Source organism: Heterocephalus glaber, unplaced genomic scaffold (genome assembly GCF_053883595.1).
Source record: "Heterocephalus glaber isolate CG9 unplaced genomic scaffold, H.glaber_assembly_v1.0 deba00000768, whole genome shotgun sequence".
NCBI lineage: Eukaryota > Metazoa > Chordata > Mammalia > Rodentia > Bathyergidae > Heterocephalus > Heterocephalus glaber.
This window is the reverse complement of record NW_028258162.1, coordinates 4,187,603-4,203,304: the sequence shown is the minus strand read 5'-3', so window position 1 is coordinate 4,203,304 and position 15,702 is coordinate 4,187,603. Positions and strand designations below refer to the sequence as shown.

Genomic DNA, 15,702 nt, shown 5'->3' with positions numbered 1-15,702 from the left:
ATACACATCCTTTAATCTCTTTAACTACTTTAGTGAGAGGGAATTGAGAAAAGGAACCCTTAGGCTGAAGGTTAAGGCCAGCGTAGAGCCCAGATTCAAGGCTGACATCCCTCTACCCCAAATCTGAAATTCTGAGCACCCCATTTTCTTTCCTGTCTTCATTCTGTCACCTCCTCTGTTACCCCGGATACAGTATTCATTTGCTTTCCGTTCACCCTCTGTGATTTTTAGTTCGGCAAACCTATTCTGAGTTTTTATTAAGAAAGAGAGACACTCTCCAATTTAAGGGAAGGCATATGAGAAACAATTCTGTGGTGCCCGGTTGTCACAGTTTCGAAATCCAATATTGCAAAGCTATCATAATTCAAAGCATTGCTAGCTTGGTAATTCACTTCATTAACAATGCTGCCTGAATAAAACGCACGGCAAATTAGAAATACACAAATCCTTGGGAACTATGATCATACGTTCAGAGACCACACAAGGTGAGCATAGAAACAGAAGGAGAGAGAGGAGAAGGAAGTGGCAGGGAGAGAAATCATATTAGGATTAAGAGGGATTTTCTGAGCCCAGAGGTAACTCTGAACCCAGAATTTTTAGACAGCATTTCTGAGAAATATTGGAGAAGTAATTATGAATGTCTTGTTTATATCTTTCCTTTTATGCCTCCCCTTCCTCCCGTATCCAGTGCTTCATAAAGTACTGTCTGTCTTGTATCTGAAATAGATCTCCAGTATTCCCACTTTTCTTGCCAATGGGCACAGATGAGCTGCATCTCCAAGTGGGCATTTTATGAGAAAGAAAACAAACCCTTTGTTTTGTAAAGAAAATGAGAGTTTGATGTTTCTTCTTGTCACATTACCTGTACTCACATCGCCTCTCTGGAAACTCTAGAAGGTGGTTCATTGCTCTTTTCCCTTTTTCAATCAGGTGAGGGTGTGTGTAACTGATTTAGGCCAGTGGCACATCTTGCATCTGTGCTAAAACATCCACTCCCAGGGTCAGGTTTTCTGGTACTTTGTGCTCTTGCCCCAGCAATTATGGAAGCCAGTTGCTGGAACGAAGATAGGACCAGACTGGAGCAGTTTGGGTCCTGTATTAGTCAGGGTTCTTAGAGAAATGGAACCAGTGGGTCATAGATAGAAAGATTTAGAGCACTGCCGGATCAGGGAGTTGAGAACCAAACTGCCAAACTACAGGGTTTGGGTTACCTGTGGACTGGCAATTGACATGCAAAGGCGATGATCAAGGAGAACTTGCCCGACAGAAGAATATGAAGAAAACCCAAGAAATTAGCAAGGGAAAAAGAAAAGACAATAGCTTGACTACTTCTTAAAGAAAGCAGAGGGACTCTGAGATCATACAACAAAAGCAGAAGGCAGCTAATGAGAAGAAGTCTGTGCAAACAGGAGAAAAATAATGACCAGCTCTGGGATACGTGGGTGCTACTGCCAACTGGTACATCATAGGCTCCAAGATCAGGATTCCTTAGAATGAACAAGCATTACATGCTTTATAACTCATCCTCACAAAACCATTTACCGCAAACTTTGTTTTTTGGCCTCAGTGTGTGTGATGTTTTAGAACCATTCTTCAAAGAATAAAACATCATGCATGTAACATTGGTGAATATTATTTTTATCAGCAAGTAAACATTTCTATAATTAGATAGGTAGTGTGATCAGAGAGTAGGATCTGTTATGTAGAACCCAGACTCTAGTTTAGAATCTTTGTCATCAGTTTTGTTAAAATTTACTTTTATCACACAGGGCCAGTGCTGTAGCTCAGTGGTAGTTGGTTGCCTGGCATGCATAAGGCCATGGAATGAACTCCAGCACCACCAAAAAAAATATGTAATAAAATTTAAGATCCTTTTGTGTAATTTTGCTTTGTAGTCAACCGGCTTGCTTGAAGAATTTATAATAGAACGTACAAATCATCCAGAATACCAACTAAATGGATATAAATTAAATGAAACAACTCAGTAAAAGTTCTTTTGGGCTGGGGATTTAGCTCATTGGTTCTGCCTGCCTTGCAAGTGCAAGGTCCCCAGTACCAAAAAAAAAAAGTTCTCTTGATGATTTAAAATTTTTTAGAACGAGAATCATTTTAGTCTGTTCTGAGTCTCTTAAAAAATTGGTGACTTTGGAGCCAGGCATGGTGGCACACAGCTATAATCCCAGCATTAGGGAGGCTGAGGCAGGCGGATTGCCACAAGTTCAAAGCCAGCCTTGGCTACATAGTTAAAGGCCAGCCTGAATTGCAGACCAAGACCCTGTCTCGAAACAAACAAAAAACTGATGACTTTGGGCTGGTGGTTAGGTCAGTAGAAGAATGTTTGCCTGGCACACATGACACTCTTGAGTATGATCCTTAGCACGGGAAAAAAGAAAATTGTGATTTGATGGTGGCTATTAATTACAGGTTAACACATTAACCTGGTGAAAGGCAGGCATGAGACACTATTCTGACGTGAACATGCATACTTACGTCAAAAAGAATCAAAATGCCATTGATGTAATAAATAAGATAAAGTATTTTTCAAATACTTGGTTTGTCACATAATCCAACTCACATTTTTACTGATCACCTGACATGAGCCACTAGCTGAATAAACAGATCTTCAAGTTCCCTTAAAAAGAAAATAGAAAGATTTATGATGGTGGGTCGGCTCATGGGATCGAGTATGGAGGCAGAGAGGTCCCATAATCGGCCATCTGCAAGCCAGACCCAGGAAAGCTGTTGGTATAGTCCAATCCAAGTCCAAAGGCCTGAGGCTGGAGTGGCACAATGGGTGGGGATCCCAGTCTCACTCTAGAAGCCCAGGAATGAGCCTGAGTTTGAAAATCAGGAGCATGGATGTCCAAGGGCAGGAAGAGAAGGGTGCATTCGTCCTGACCTCTTTTTGCTGTTGTTCTACCTGGCCCTCGATCAACTGTGTGGTGCCCCCCACCCCACCCACCCACTGGGAGTGTGGATCTTATTTACTCAGCCATCAGCTCCGATGCTAATTACCTCCAGAGACACTTTCACAGGCACACCAAGAAATCGTGTTTTGCAAGTACCTGGGCACCTCTTGGTCCAGTCCAATTGATAGAAAGTTAACTGTCACAGTCCCCGAGCTCTACAGGGTACAGCTGCCCTAGAAGGCCACCCATGCAAGCAGTGGGCATTTTATGACAGACTGAGAAGCCGGTGTAGTTTGGTATCACATCATAGAAAACCACTATTCTATCCCACAGAGTAAAACAACTTGCCGTCGTCTCTCCTGAAATCCTGCACAAATGTCTTTCGACTTCCTTCCTAGCCCCGTTACCCCCCAGTTCTCTGCATAGTGGCCTTAGTGAAACAGTTAAAAAATACACCAAGGCCTGCCCCTCCCCTGTCCACAAACCTGTTGCTTCCCCTTGCGTTTAGGATAAATTCTAAAGTCTTTAATATGGCCCTCTAGGCCTGAGTGGTTTCGCCACAGCTGTTTATCCACTACCTCCATACCTTCCTGCAGTTCTTCAAACAGTCGGGGATGCCCCATCCTGAGCCCTTTTGACCTACTTCCTCCTCAGGCTGGAACATTCCCCTCCAACATCACCGACTTCCCGAAGTTCTTCTTGGCTCGTCCTTGGCATTTCTCCCTAAATGACATCCCTCATATCCCTATATTTGCATGTTTGGTTGTCTGGTAACTGTCTTGCTGTCTACCCACACGGCAGGCTCCACTAGGGAAAGGGACCCTGCCTGTTTTATCTGTCTCCCGGTCCTAAACATCTTGTGTCTCATACTCGATTCCCAACGGATTCTTTTAGGATGACTAAGTCAATGCCTTAACCATAAGATGGTTGTGCACATATTTTTAAAGTTTAAAGGAAGTGATAGTCAATAGTTTTTGAGTACTATGCCAGAAGCATGGTACCAGGTACTTTTAATATGTTTTGTGCAACATAAATGTGTCGTGATAAAAATATTTAGAGCTGGGAACTATTGTCTTCACTTTAGAGATGTCTAAATATGCAGTTAGACAAGATGTCTGTGTCAGGCACAGTGGTGCATACGTGTAATCTTAGCACTTGGGAGACTGAGGCAGGAGGATCTACGAGTTTAAACCCAGCCTGAGCTACATAGTGAGTTCAAGGGCAGCCTGAACTACACAGTGAGACCCTGCTTCAAAAAAATACGCCTGTGTCCACAAGGCCAGTTATGTCCACAAGGCCAGTTATGTCCACAAGGCCAGTTATGTCCACAGTGCTATAACCTATCTCTTTAACCTGCTTTTTGCTTTGGTTTTATTAAGGTTCCAATTTTCCAAGTTCATAAAGCAGCAGCACCAGGCCCTTGTATCACAGCTATTCTAACAAAAGCCAGCTTTACCTGTGTTCTTTATGGAAAGAACTATTAATCTCCTGAGTCTGCATGCTTCCTAACAGTTGTCTTTTAAAAATAGAGACTTTTTACATGCACAGTGGTTAAAACTATTCAGTAACCTGTTCATTTTAAATACCATCCTCAAAATATGAAAACGTGGAAATGTAATGTGTCCAACATAGATTTCTCTTTAGTTTGCCTTTGTAGTGTAAACTTTTTTTTTTTTTTAATTTAGAACTGTCAGAGGTGAAAATATTAATTTCCTTTTCCATGGAGAAATCCAGTACTGGAATGAAAATCAGACTTCATTTGGACACACCTTATCAATTAAATCTGTTGTTGCTTAACAATATCTTATAGGCTTTCATTTTAAATAATCTTTTTTTATCTCTTTCATGAAACAGCACATATCTGAATGAGAAGTCACTCCAGCTGACAGAGAAATGTAAAAATCTACAGTATGGTATTAAGACTTTATCCAACAAGACAAAAGGGTAAGTCCCACTCTTCACATTTAATTTAATTTGAAAATAAGTATTTTATATTCAGATTTCTCCATAGCATCTCTGCAGTCATTCGCGAAGCGAGGCTGTTTTCTGTCCCAGACTTGGCATAGGATTTTGAGGCACTCCTGCCAGCAAGGAGGATGGATGTTGGGGTCACACCCTGGCAAAAGGACTCACCTTATCTGTCCCTGGATCCATATTTACTAAAAACACGTGTAGGGCTGGGATTTATCTTAGCAGCACCTTGCCTGCCTTGCAAGCGAAAGGTCCTGAGTTCGATCCCCGGTACAAAAAACAGACAAATGAAAAACGTGGTGTAGTTTTACTGGTTATGCTTTTAAAGACCTTCATTCCTTTTGAGACTCCAATATTCATTCTGGACCCTCTCCTCGGAAAATACCTCCTTGTACAAAATTTTGGTTATCATTTTAGGTTAAGGATTCACCTCCAGTTCCAGTTCTGGCTCTCTCCTGACCCCCTCACTTCTGCTTAAATCCTGTATTTTAGGGAATCCCTTCCATCCTCTTCAAACTGGGTAGAAGGAACTCCAAAAGTTTCGTGCTTCACCTGCAGAAGGGGCCCTGGGGCCTGAGATTCCGAAGTGAGGACCACTGTTTAGATTGTCCCTGGAAGGGCAGAGCGTAACAGTTCTGGACGAAGGATGTGTGTGGGACAGGTTGTGTGTTCACCCCCATAATCTCCCCGAAAGGAGATAATTCGAGTTTCATTTTGCCCTGTGCTTGGCTGACAGAGTTAGAAGATTATTCAGGTGGGAGGTACACAGCTGCATTCCTCCTGCCAGGCCCATGATGGGAAGACCCAGAGATGGTCTTCTGTATTCTTCTCCATATTTTTCCTTTTTCCTTCTATATTTTCTAACTCTTCCTAATAATAAATATTTCCTCCATCTGTCTGTCCTCTCTCTCTCTCTGCGTTTTCTGTCTCTGTCTCTGTCTCTCTCTCTCTCTCTCTCTCTCTCTCACACACACACACACACACACACACACACACACACACACACACCCCTCTTCCTCTTTTCCTCTTAAAAATAGCACTGGTGGGAGGAAGGCATTAAAGCAGCTGCCTGGAATCCATTCACTGCCTCCCCTGGGGCTGTGGCAGGTTGACCTGGAGGAAGAGAAACCAAGGTATGAATGGAGCTTGTGGGAAGACATCTTGGACAGAGCCAGGGGCTGTCCATGGCAGTCTGCTCTTTGGCTGAGGTACTACCAATAGTAAAATGGGACCCGCAGGGAGGTGGGTCCCCCCCCCCCCCGAGAACGGCACACAGGGATAAAAGGAAAATGCTACATGGCTTAGATGTTCCTGCTCTGTGACAAATCCCACAAGCCTCCCTTTGAGACTCACCTGCTATTCTGGACTAGTGATGTGAGTTAATCCAGTGTGACCATCTCATCCATGATGTTGGTCCGTTTATCAAAAGCTACCCTATTAAGATTTTTGTTTTGTTCTCCTTAAATTCCAAGAGATGAGCCTTCAGCTTGCTAGAGGAACTGTCGTGCTGAGCCCATGCTGTGCTTTCTGTCCTCCCCCTATATCCAAGGAAGGGACTGCATCATTTGAATGAAGGTCGTGGCTTGGATTAGGTTTCTTTCTCCCTCGCCATTGTTCTTTTTCTATCCCTGTTCTTTCTCCCTTCCTCCCATTGGGGCCGGGGATTTAGCTCAGTGGTTCCACCGCCTGCCTCGCAAGCTAAGGACCAGAGTTCCATCCCCGGTACCAAAAACAACAACAACAACAACAACAAAAAAAACCCAAAAAACCTCCCATTGGACGCTTCAGCTGATGGATAAGTTAGGCTGCCCACACCTTGGGCCCACAGCCCCTTTGCTAAGGTGCTAAATGATACAATTTGAGCCACCCACGGTTCCTTCCTGGACCCGAGCTTACTACAGCTGGGCTGGAACACTGGTGCAAGCGCTTCCCCCCTCACACAATGAACGCACCGGAAAAGTAGCTCATGCAGTATAGATGGCACATCACATGTGTTTTGGTCATGTTGGATCTGTTTGCTTTGTTGTTTTCAGGGTGTGATGTTGTTACAAGGCTCTGCTAGACCTTTCCTGAGGGACCTTATTCTAAGCCCGCACTGACTTTCACAGATTGGGGGTACAGCATGAAGACACAGGAAAAGTGGACCTGGGAGAAGTTGATCTCTGCTGCAGCATAGCTTGGGGAGAGCAGCTTGCTCCTTGGCCACTGTGCGTGATGGGCACATTGATGTCCTGATAACGTATGGCCCTTGCCTGCCATATCTGTTCAGCTCTCTCACTGACATTTACAACTTTTGCTCCCCAAAGTGACAACAGTTTGCAACAAAAGGCTGATCGATATCTGCACGTGGTGCCCAAGCACTGACTCAGTATAGGGGGGACATTCTGTCATCACAGAAGGTGTCTTTTTGAAGCCAGAGAGTTTGGCAAGTCTTTGGTGTGTACCCACGACCCTGGTTTACTGCAGTATGCTAATGAGGATGACTGGTGCACACTCTCAAGTTTGCTCTGTCCGTTTTCTTTTTCTTTTCCTGTTTTGTATTTGCCGGGAAGACCTTTTCATTGTGATTCTCTAGGGGGCTGCCTTTCCATTATGCACACAATTTTCAGCTAGCTCGTATAATTAGCCTGTACTGGTATTCTGTACAGCAAAGGTCTGGAGAGAGCAGGCACGAATTGCCCATTGTTAGGAGAGTGCTATTTTGCACACAGGAGACTAATTTCTTCGGTTGTATTGTCTATTGTCAGGAATCGTGGGTTCTACAGCTAGTGCTATTATTGACTTACAGGGGACAATTGGGAAAGCCATTCAGTGCACGGTGATAAAAAAAAAGTAATTTTATTTTCTTGGAAATAATTATTTAGCCGTATTTTCGTCACAGTCTGTTAAAGACTTAGAATTTTCTCTTTCTTCAGCCAATTTGTCCCTTTCAGGTTGCTAAAATAGAATTTAGGAAGACAAAGTTATAGAGGGAAGAAAATAGCACTCTTTCTCCACTAGTCATAACTATATTTTTGAATAAAAGAAAATTAAGCAGTCGCCATTAGGACAACCAGTGAGATAAGGTATTATGTGTCATAATTCTTTATTCTCTATTTAAGAACCTGAGCTCCAAGAAGGTGGGGCAGAGTCTTGGTCACAGTTCCATCCAGGTGCCTGTCGGTCCTGAGGATGAATTAATTGCTTAGGAAATACCTGTTGAATAAATAAATGAATAAATGAATGTGTGGATGGATGGATGGATGGATGAATTTCTTGGGGCTTCAGAACATTTTCTATGCCATCTCTTATTCCTAGATGTTAAAAAATTATCTGTAAGATCATCAACTATACCACTTAAGATCCAAATTATAGCCCTTCTTGAGCATTCTCTGGCTTTGGGTGCTTCTCTTCCGTTCTTCCAATAATCCAGGGTCCCCTAAAATGTAGTTACATTAATTTGTATTTGGTCAGAGAAGATGAACTACTCTAACAAAATCTCTCAAAACTCAGTGTCTTAACACAAAACTTTATCCTCTCTGCTACAGTGTTTGATATTTCATCTGGATCAGGCAGCTGTGTCTGGTAGCGCTTCCTAGGGTGCTGACTCAGCAGTTCTGTCTCCTTCCTTCTTATCTTCAACAGGTGATGCCCCAGCTGGCTTGCTGCTAAAAGGGAAAATAAGTGAAAGCCTATCTTCCACACAGCCAGGAGAGGAGTCGAATTACCAGTCCTTCCCCTCAGATTCCCTTGGCTGGGTCTGGTGACTGGTGTTGGCCCGAAGAGTGGGAGCAGAGGTGATGTAGGGTTGGTGTAGGGGACTAGGGCCTGGCTAAGTAGCTGCTCTGCTCGCAGCAACTGCTTTATGCTATGGAAAGGGAGCACCCAGCCCGTAGTGGGCAGCTAGACATCTCTGCCATGTGTATAAGAGCTCTCCTGTTCCGATAGTCCTCTGACTACAGGCCCCTAAGGTGTCTCTTAATGTGGGAAGAAACATTCTTTTTAAACAGTAGCAAATGTAACACCTTCAAGCCCTTGAACAGTTTAAATAGTGTCCCCTTTGAAAGGATTTCTCTGGAACAGAGTATCAACTACTATAATTTGCTGCAAAATCATTAAGGCAGGGAAAGCTCACTTGTTTCTATATAGCTTTTGGGGGTAACATACAAATATGCAGAATTAAGATTGAGATCATCTGCTTTGCATCACTGCGGTGTGGCTTGAGCCATACTCTACCTGAGGAGTAAACATACTCGATGAGCTATTTGAGGCAGTCGTATTTGACAATTATGGAGAACACTAGAATTTTCTGGAAAATAGCTTTTTCACAAGGTAGCATAAAGATGCTAGCTGAATGTGCCCTTTTGCAGGTAACACCCAAAGAAAGTTAAAGTCTGGCCCTAAATGTTCTACATTCTCTCTTATCCCAGAGAGAACAACATAACCTGAATTGCTGCATGAAAGGAGGAGGCGTAAATTATGGCAGATCAAACTTCAAAAAGCCAGAGTGTGAGCAAATCACTTGACAGCCTGCTAACAAGGCAGGCATTCCTAAATTTCAGGATATCTGCCAGAAAGAAAGATTTTTGGTCGTATGTAAGATCTTTTGGCCTAGAATAATGGAGGACTTGTTTCTGTTCAGCTGTAAATCCGTGGCTCCTCAATTGCTTCCTAAAGTGATACATACCATAGTGTCTGTCTGCTCACCTCTGCCCTTTCAATTTGCCTTTTCTTTTTAAGAGTACTAAAATACAGCCCTCTTCCCTTTCCTGGTGGAGAGGAGTAGGCTGAAAAATAAGAAGTTAACACCAAACAGCGTATCTACCAAGATCGTCCATTCTTAGTGTCTTAAATTTCTCTTAGTAGCTTGTTTATTGACATGAAATTTTAAGTCGGGAGCCCTATGAGCGAGCACTGCTGCATCCCTGCTGCATGTATACCCAGAGTTATGCCAAATATGTTAAAAGGTCATTTAGCAACCCCCAGGATGTAGTTCAAAATAAACAATCACAGTCCAAGAGCCTGAAGGCATAGTTTCTTAAATTCACACACACACACAGTTTTGTATATACTATGAACAAGTATGACTTTTATTTTTTTAAAGAAATCTAATTCAGTTTATCTTTTATTCTTATTATTTTAAATTAATTTTATTGGAGCATTTTAGATATACACGATGACCACATTCATCATAGGGAATTTGTGCCTGTACATGATGTATCTTGATGTTTCTTTTTTCCCCATTCCCTTCACCTCCCTTCAACCCCTCTTTCCCTCCTTATTTACACAAGCTTTGTTTCTGTCTTTTTCTTCTATTCTCTTTTTGTTCTTTTCCTTTCCCTCTTCACCCTCCCTTATTCTTCTTCCCATTTGAATATTTTCTGCCTATACTTTCCAGTACCTATTACACATTTTGGTCCTTATTTGCACTTTCAGTTTCTCACACCAGAAAAACAATATGATATCTAAACATGTGTCTGATTTATTTCATTTAAGAGTGTGGTCTCAAGGTGCATCCATTTAGCTAGAAATGTCTTAAGCTGATCCTTCTTTATGGCAGAGTAGTACTCCATTGTATTAAAAAACCCCATATTTTCTTTATCCATTTATCAGTTGATGGGCATTTGGTCTGTTTCTAAGATTTAGCTATTACGAACTGTGCTGCTATAAACCCGAGTGTGCATATATAGCTGTGGTATGATGCTTTTAATTCCTTCAAGAAGGTACCCAGCAGGGGAATAGCTGGTTCAAATGGAACCTCTAGTTTTAATTTTTTGAAGAATCTCTACACTGATTTCCATAGTGGTTGCACCAGTCTACACTCCCACCAACAGTGGAGAAGGTTCCTTTTTCCCCACAACCCCACTAGTATTTGTTATTGGTTGATTTCTTGATAACAGCCATTCTTTCTGGAGTGAGGTGGAATCTCAGCATTGTTTTCATTTGCATCTCTAGAATGACCCGTGATGTTGAACATTTTTCATATATTCATGTGCCATTTCTACTTCTTCAACTGAGAAATGTGTATTCATCTGAGATGTCCATTTTTAGATTGGGTCTTTAAATTTGGAAGGGTTAATTTTTTGAGTTCTTTATATATCTTAGATATTAGTCTTTTGTCTGAGGAACAGCTGGCAAAAATTCTTTCCCACTCTGTGGGTTGTCTCTTCATTCTGTTGGTGGTTTCTTTTGCTGTGAAAGAGCTTTTTAATATAAGATCCCAGTTGTTGATTATTTTTGATGTTTCCTGTGTGATCGGGGTTTTGTTCATGAAGTCTTTACCTATACCAGTGTCTTCAAGAATTCTACTTATTCTGTTTGCCATCAGATTTAGTGTTGTTCTTGTTTTAATAGTTAGATCTTTGATCTGTTTCGATTTTTGCTTGGTGCATGATGAAAGATATGGGTCTAGTTTTCATCTTTGGCATGTGGAAAGCCAGTTTTTCCAACATCATTTATTAAAGAGGCTATCTTTCTTCCAGTGAAGATGTTTGGCTCCTCTGTCAAAGATGAGATGGCTGAGTATGTCTTTAGTCATTTCTGCATCTTCTAATCTGTTCCATTGATCCTCGGGTCTGTTTTTTGGCCATTACCATGCTGTTTTTATCACAGTAGCTTTGTAGTACAGTTTCAACTGAAGGATTGTGATGTCCCCTGCCTTGCCTTTGTTGCCCAGAATTACTTTTGCTACTCTAGGTCTCTACTGGTTCCAAATAAATTTTAGGATTGTTTTGTCTAATTCTGTGAGATATGCTATTGGTATTTCAATCAGGATTGCTTTAAATCTAATAACAATTTTGGAAGTATGGCCGTTTCCACTATATGGTTCTGCCTACCCAAGAACAAGGGATATCTTTCCATTTTCTGAAATCCTCTTTGATCACCTTTTTCAGAGTACTGTCATTTTCAATGTAAAAGTCCTTTCAATGTAAAAGTCCTTCATTAGATTGATTCCTAGGTATTTCATTTTCTTTGGATACTATTGTGAATGATGTTATTTCCCTCTTCCAGGAATGAATTTGGGAATATTGCTTCCCTTTAAATTTCACTAAAGAGTTTGAGAAATAGTGGCGTTAAGTCTTCTCTGAATTTCTTGTAGAATTCAGCAGTGAATCCGTCAGGATGTGGGCTTTTCTTTGTTGGTAGATTTTTAATTACATCTTCAACTTCACTGACTGATATTGGATTATGTAGAATTTTTTTATCTTGTTGATTCAGCTTTGGTAATTCATATGTATCAAGGAATCTGTCTATTTCTTGTGTTGAAGATGTACTCCGGTTTTCCCCCCATTTTCCTTGTGCTCTTAGAAACTGGCTGCCTTGATTATATTAATTGGTTGCTTCTTACCCTCTGGCTTCTGGTTAGGGTCAGCCTGTGGAAGTAATTGGCAGAAGAGTGGAAGGTGGAAGGAGTTTGGAGTATTTGTCCTCTGGACCTTGGTAGGCTCCAGTTCGGGATGACCGCCTCCTCCACCACATGCCACACCTTCTGGTGCTCTTCTTCACCTGCGACCATACCTCTTTTTGGGTAACTGTAGATGTGGGGTTAAGCATCTCTCCTGCATTACCTTGTTGCTAGCCTGAGTGCTTCAACAATCTGTGGAGCCTTCTGCACACCTCATCCCAATGCTTTGTGAAGAGATGTTCCATCTCCTCTTGGTTGGCTAAGGGTATTCACTGCTCGCAGCATTTCCTAGTCTGTGTCTTATGTAATTAATACCAGTATGCCCAAATTTAATTATCTAGGACACACAAAGTATTTTTTGTTAAAAAATCAATGTCTGACTTTTTCTAATAATGCAGTTGGCACTTTAGAGATTACGCTGTGGCTGTGAAGAAGTACATTGGCATCTTTAGGAGTTAATCTCTGTAGCTACTTTGTAGTATTTATTTAACTTGTTTGAGGGACATTAAAAGTTATGGAGAGAATTAAAAAGTTTGAGATCCCTTTGTCCCATGCCGATTGACAGTACTGACGAATCCTGATTAGGAGTTAGCACCATGCTGAGTTGAAAACCAATGAAAAGTGAAGTTTCCCATGAGTGGGTGAAATGCTGGCACTACAGCATGGCTCCAATCAGCGTAAGGACCATATTCTTCTCTTTGTCTAGCTTTCACAGTCATCAGCTGTGGCTTTACAAAGTATTGCCCACTGGAAGTGATTGGTCATGACTGAAAATCTTGTAACACTGTAATCTTTTGCAGGATTTATTTTCTTGTGGAGCTGGAGCTCTTCATAGGACTTGGTACCAGCTACAAAAGACTTTTTGATCTGAACAGAGCATCCTGCAGAAACCTACTGATATAATAGATGTAATGTTCCTGGGTTATAATATCAGAAAGAAGAAGTGGGCTTTGCACCATGAGGAAATGTTGTAGGGAACTAAATCAATGTCTCAGGTGGTTGAGTGGGACTAATAAATGACTATGCCCAAGTTAACTTTGAGACCCTTAATAACTACCCAATCAATATTTAATGTTTCAATTAACCACGAGTTAGAGCACTTAAAAAGCCCTCTTAATGTCTAAATTGAGACCAAACTAGTCTCAGCATGTAGGCCTTTATCTTCAGAGACATTTCTAAAAAACAAATGATTTTAATATAATGTTTACTTTCTGTCATTTAGTATACTACTTATAATGTGTCTCACCTTGAATAGTCAATAATGATTTAAATAGGCATTGTTTATTATTTCAAAAGTAATTTGCCCTTTTTTTAGTGTGATGTATTGTATGTCTTAAGACCAGAAAATGCTTGTGATGGGATTAATGCTCAGTTTCACTGTGAAAACAGATGAGATGCACTATCATATATCGGAAAGAGAGCCGGAATGTGGATCAAAAGACGTTAAGTTTGGTTCTTATCTCATCTATATACAATGCAATATTGAGAATGCGGTTTACCTTTCCAGAAACTTTAGTTTGTCTTCCACAAACATGGAAGTAATAATCATAAATAGAGCTGTCTTCCAAGATTTTAGGGTGAAGTCTGTACTTCATAAAGTCAAATGCACCATAAATGGAAATGTGCAGAAAGTTGGGTGTGATTTAGAGCATTTTACTTAACAGGCAGCTTTTGAAGAGATACATTTATTTCACCATTTGGTTCATACTTGTAGCAAACGTATGGTCTTTCCTTCTCATATGATTTTTCTCCTGCCACCTTGGTCCTGCCCTATAATTGTGATGTTCTGTGGCAGTCTTAATTTTCAAAAACTGCTGCTTGGTGATTTGTTTTTCATTAGAAAAGGATAAGCATTTGGGAAATAAAAACTCCCTTTGATATTCCATATTCTTCAAGGTTTCCCTTTATAATATTAGAGGATAATGCTTCATTTCTAGATTAGACATACTACAGACTCTTCAACACAGCAATTTCAGGCAGTACATAGTTTGAGTACCCTCTTCTCATTGAAAAATGGCCAGAAGTATTTTCTTCTTGATAATAGGTGGGTGGAGCCAGGGATTTAGCTCAGTGGTTCCACCGCCGGCCTCGCAAGCACAAGGTCCTGAATTTGACCCCCAGTACCAAAAAAAAAAAAAGATAATAGGTGGTTGTGCTATAGTGAGCTCACTTGATTTTAAATATCAGTGATTATTAAGCCCAAAGCCATTTTTGGCAGCTACTTGAGCAGTAAAATTAGAAACATTATGATTGACATCTTTCACTATTAAGTTAAATTGGAGCCAGGTACAATTTATCAGAGAATGTATGTCACTAAGGCAAAATGTTTTAAAGGCCGTATATATTTTACAACACACATCTCTTCTAATTGGCAAGAGATGACAGTTTTTCTGTACCAGACTAGACTGGATATTCAGGCAAGAGCAATTTTGGTACTGGAGATCGACCTCCAGACCTTGTGCTTGTGAGGCACGCAGAGGCACCACCGAGCTAAATCCCCGGCCCAAGAGCCATTTTGAAATGGCATAAACTCTGTAAGTAAGCCAGAGTAAAAGTATACCGAACTCAAGAGCTTTTGCACAGAATGACGGTGGAAATAAAGTCACCTTTCATTTTCTGAGGTAATAGTTGCTGCCTATACTCTGTATGATAGTTTTGTTTAACCCGAGGTTCGGACCACTCTGGATCAGTCCTGCTTGACGCCAGGATCAGGTCCTTCCTGAGCTCCCGGCCAGGCCCCAATAGGGCTCAAACTGTGGGAATATTGAATGGTGGTGAATTAGGGCAACACTGAATAATTCACGCAGAGTATAGGAGCAGCAGGGAGCTCAGTCATGTTTAACACCTAGCTTGGGCCAAGAGGAGCAGCAGATACCCTTGGCTTCTCGCATTTGCCAGTTCCTATGATGTAAATACTCCCACATGGCCACTTGCAAGCACCAATGGTTTGACAGCCTACTCACAGCATTCCTGAAAGTTTCACAGTCTGCTTGTACGAGGCGGCTGTATACAGTAGTGAGAGAAAGCAGGACGGAAGGAAAGAGAGACTGGCTCCACCCACCCCACCCCAACACAGAGGGTTGAGAAAGATGACTCTCTAGTCCAAGAGTTAGCCAGGAATCCAATCAATCAATCAATAAAAAGGTAAGGATGTGTTGCATTCCCCGTTTTTAAGTTGCAGATGTTAGATTTCTATCACATAGCAACAGCATCCCCCATTGCCTGTGTGAACAGCTCGGCAAATTCTTCATTGGTCACCATCCCCGGGAGCTCAGAGGAAGATGAGTACAGTTAACATATGTGTTTCTCGTGGAAAGAGGGTAAAAGTCGAGCAGGAGACTATGCATGCCGCCTTTAATGCTAAGGGAGAGCAGCCAGATTGACAGCGGTGACTGACTCGCTGTGGAGTGTAATGTGAGAATTCTCCAGCAGTACATT

General features: G+C 41.5%; 1 protein-coding gene across 1 annotated transcript in view; it reads left to right on the top strand.

Moving 5' to 3' along the window:
* St8sia6 (ST8 alpha-N-acetyl-neuraminide alpha-2,8-sialyltransferase 6) overlaps positions 1-15,702 on the top strand; it is a 114,799-nt gene that overhangs the window by 54,015 nt on the left and 45,082 nt on the right. The window contains exon 3 of the mRNA XM_004859967.3: positions 4,764-4,853. Within this exon, the coding sequence (XP_004860024.2) occupies positions 4,764-4,853 (90 nt within the window). The remainder of the gene's footprint in view (positions 1-4,763; positions 4,854-15,702) is intronic.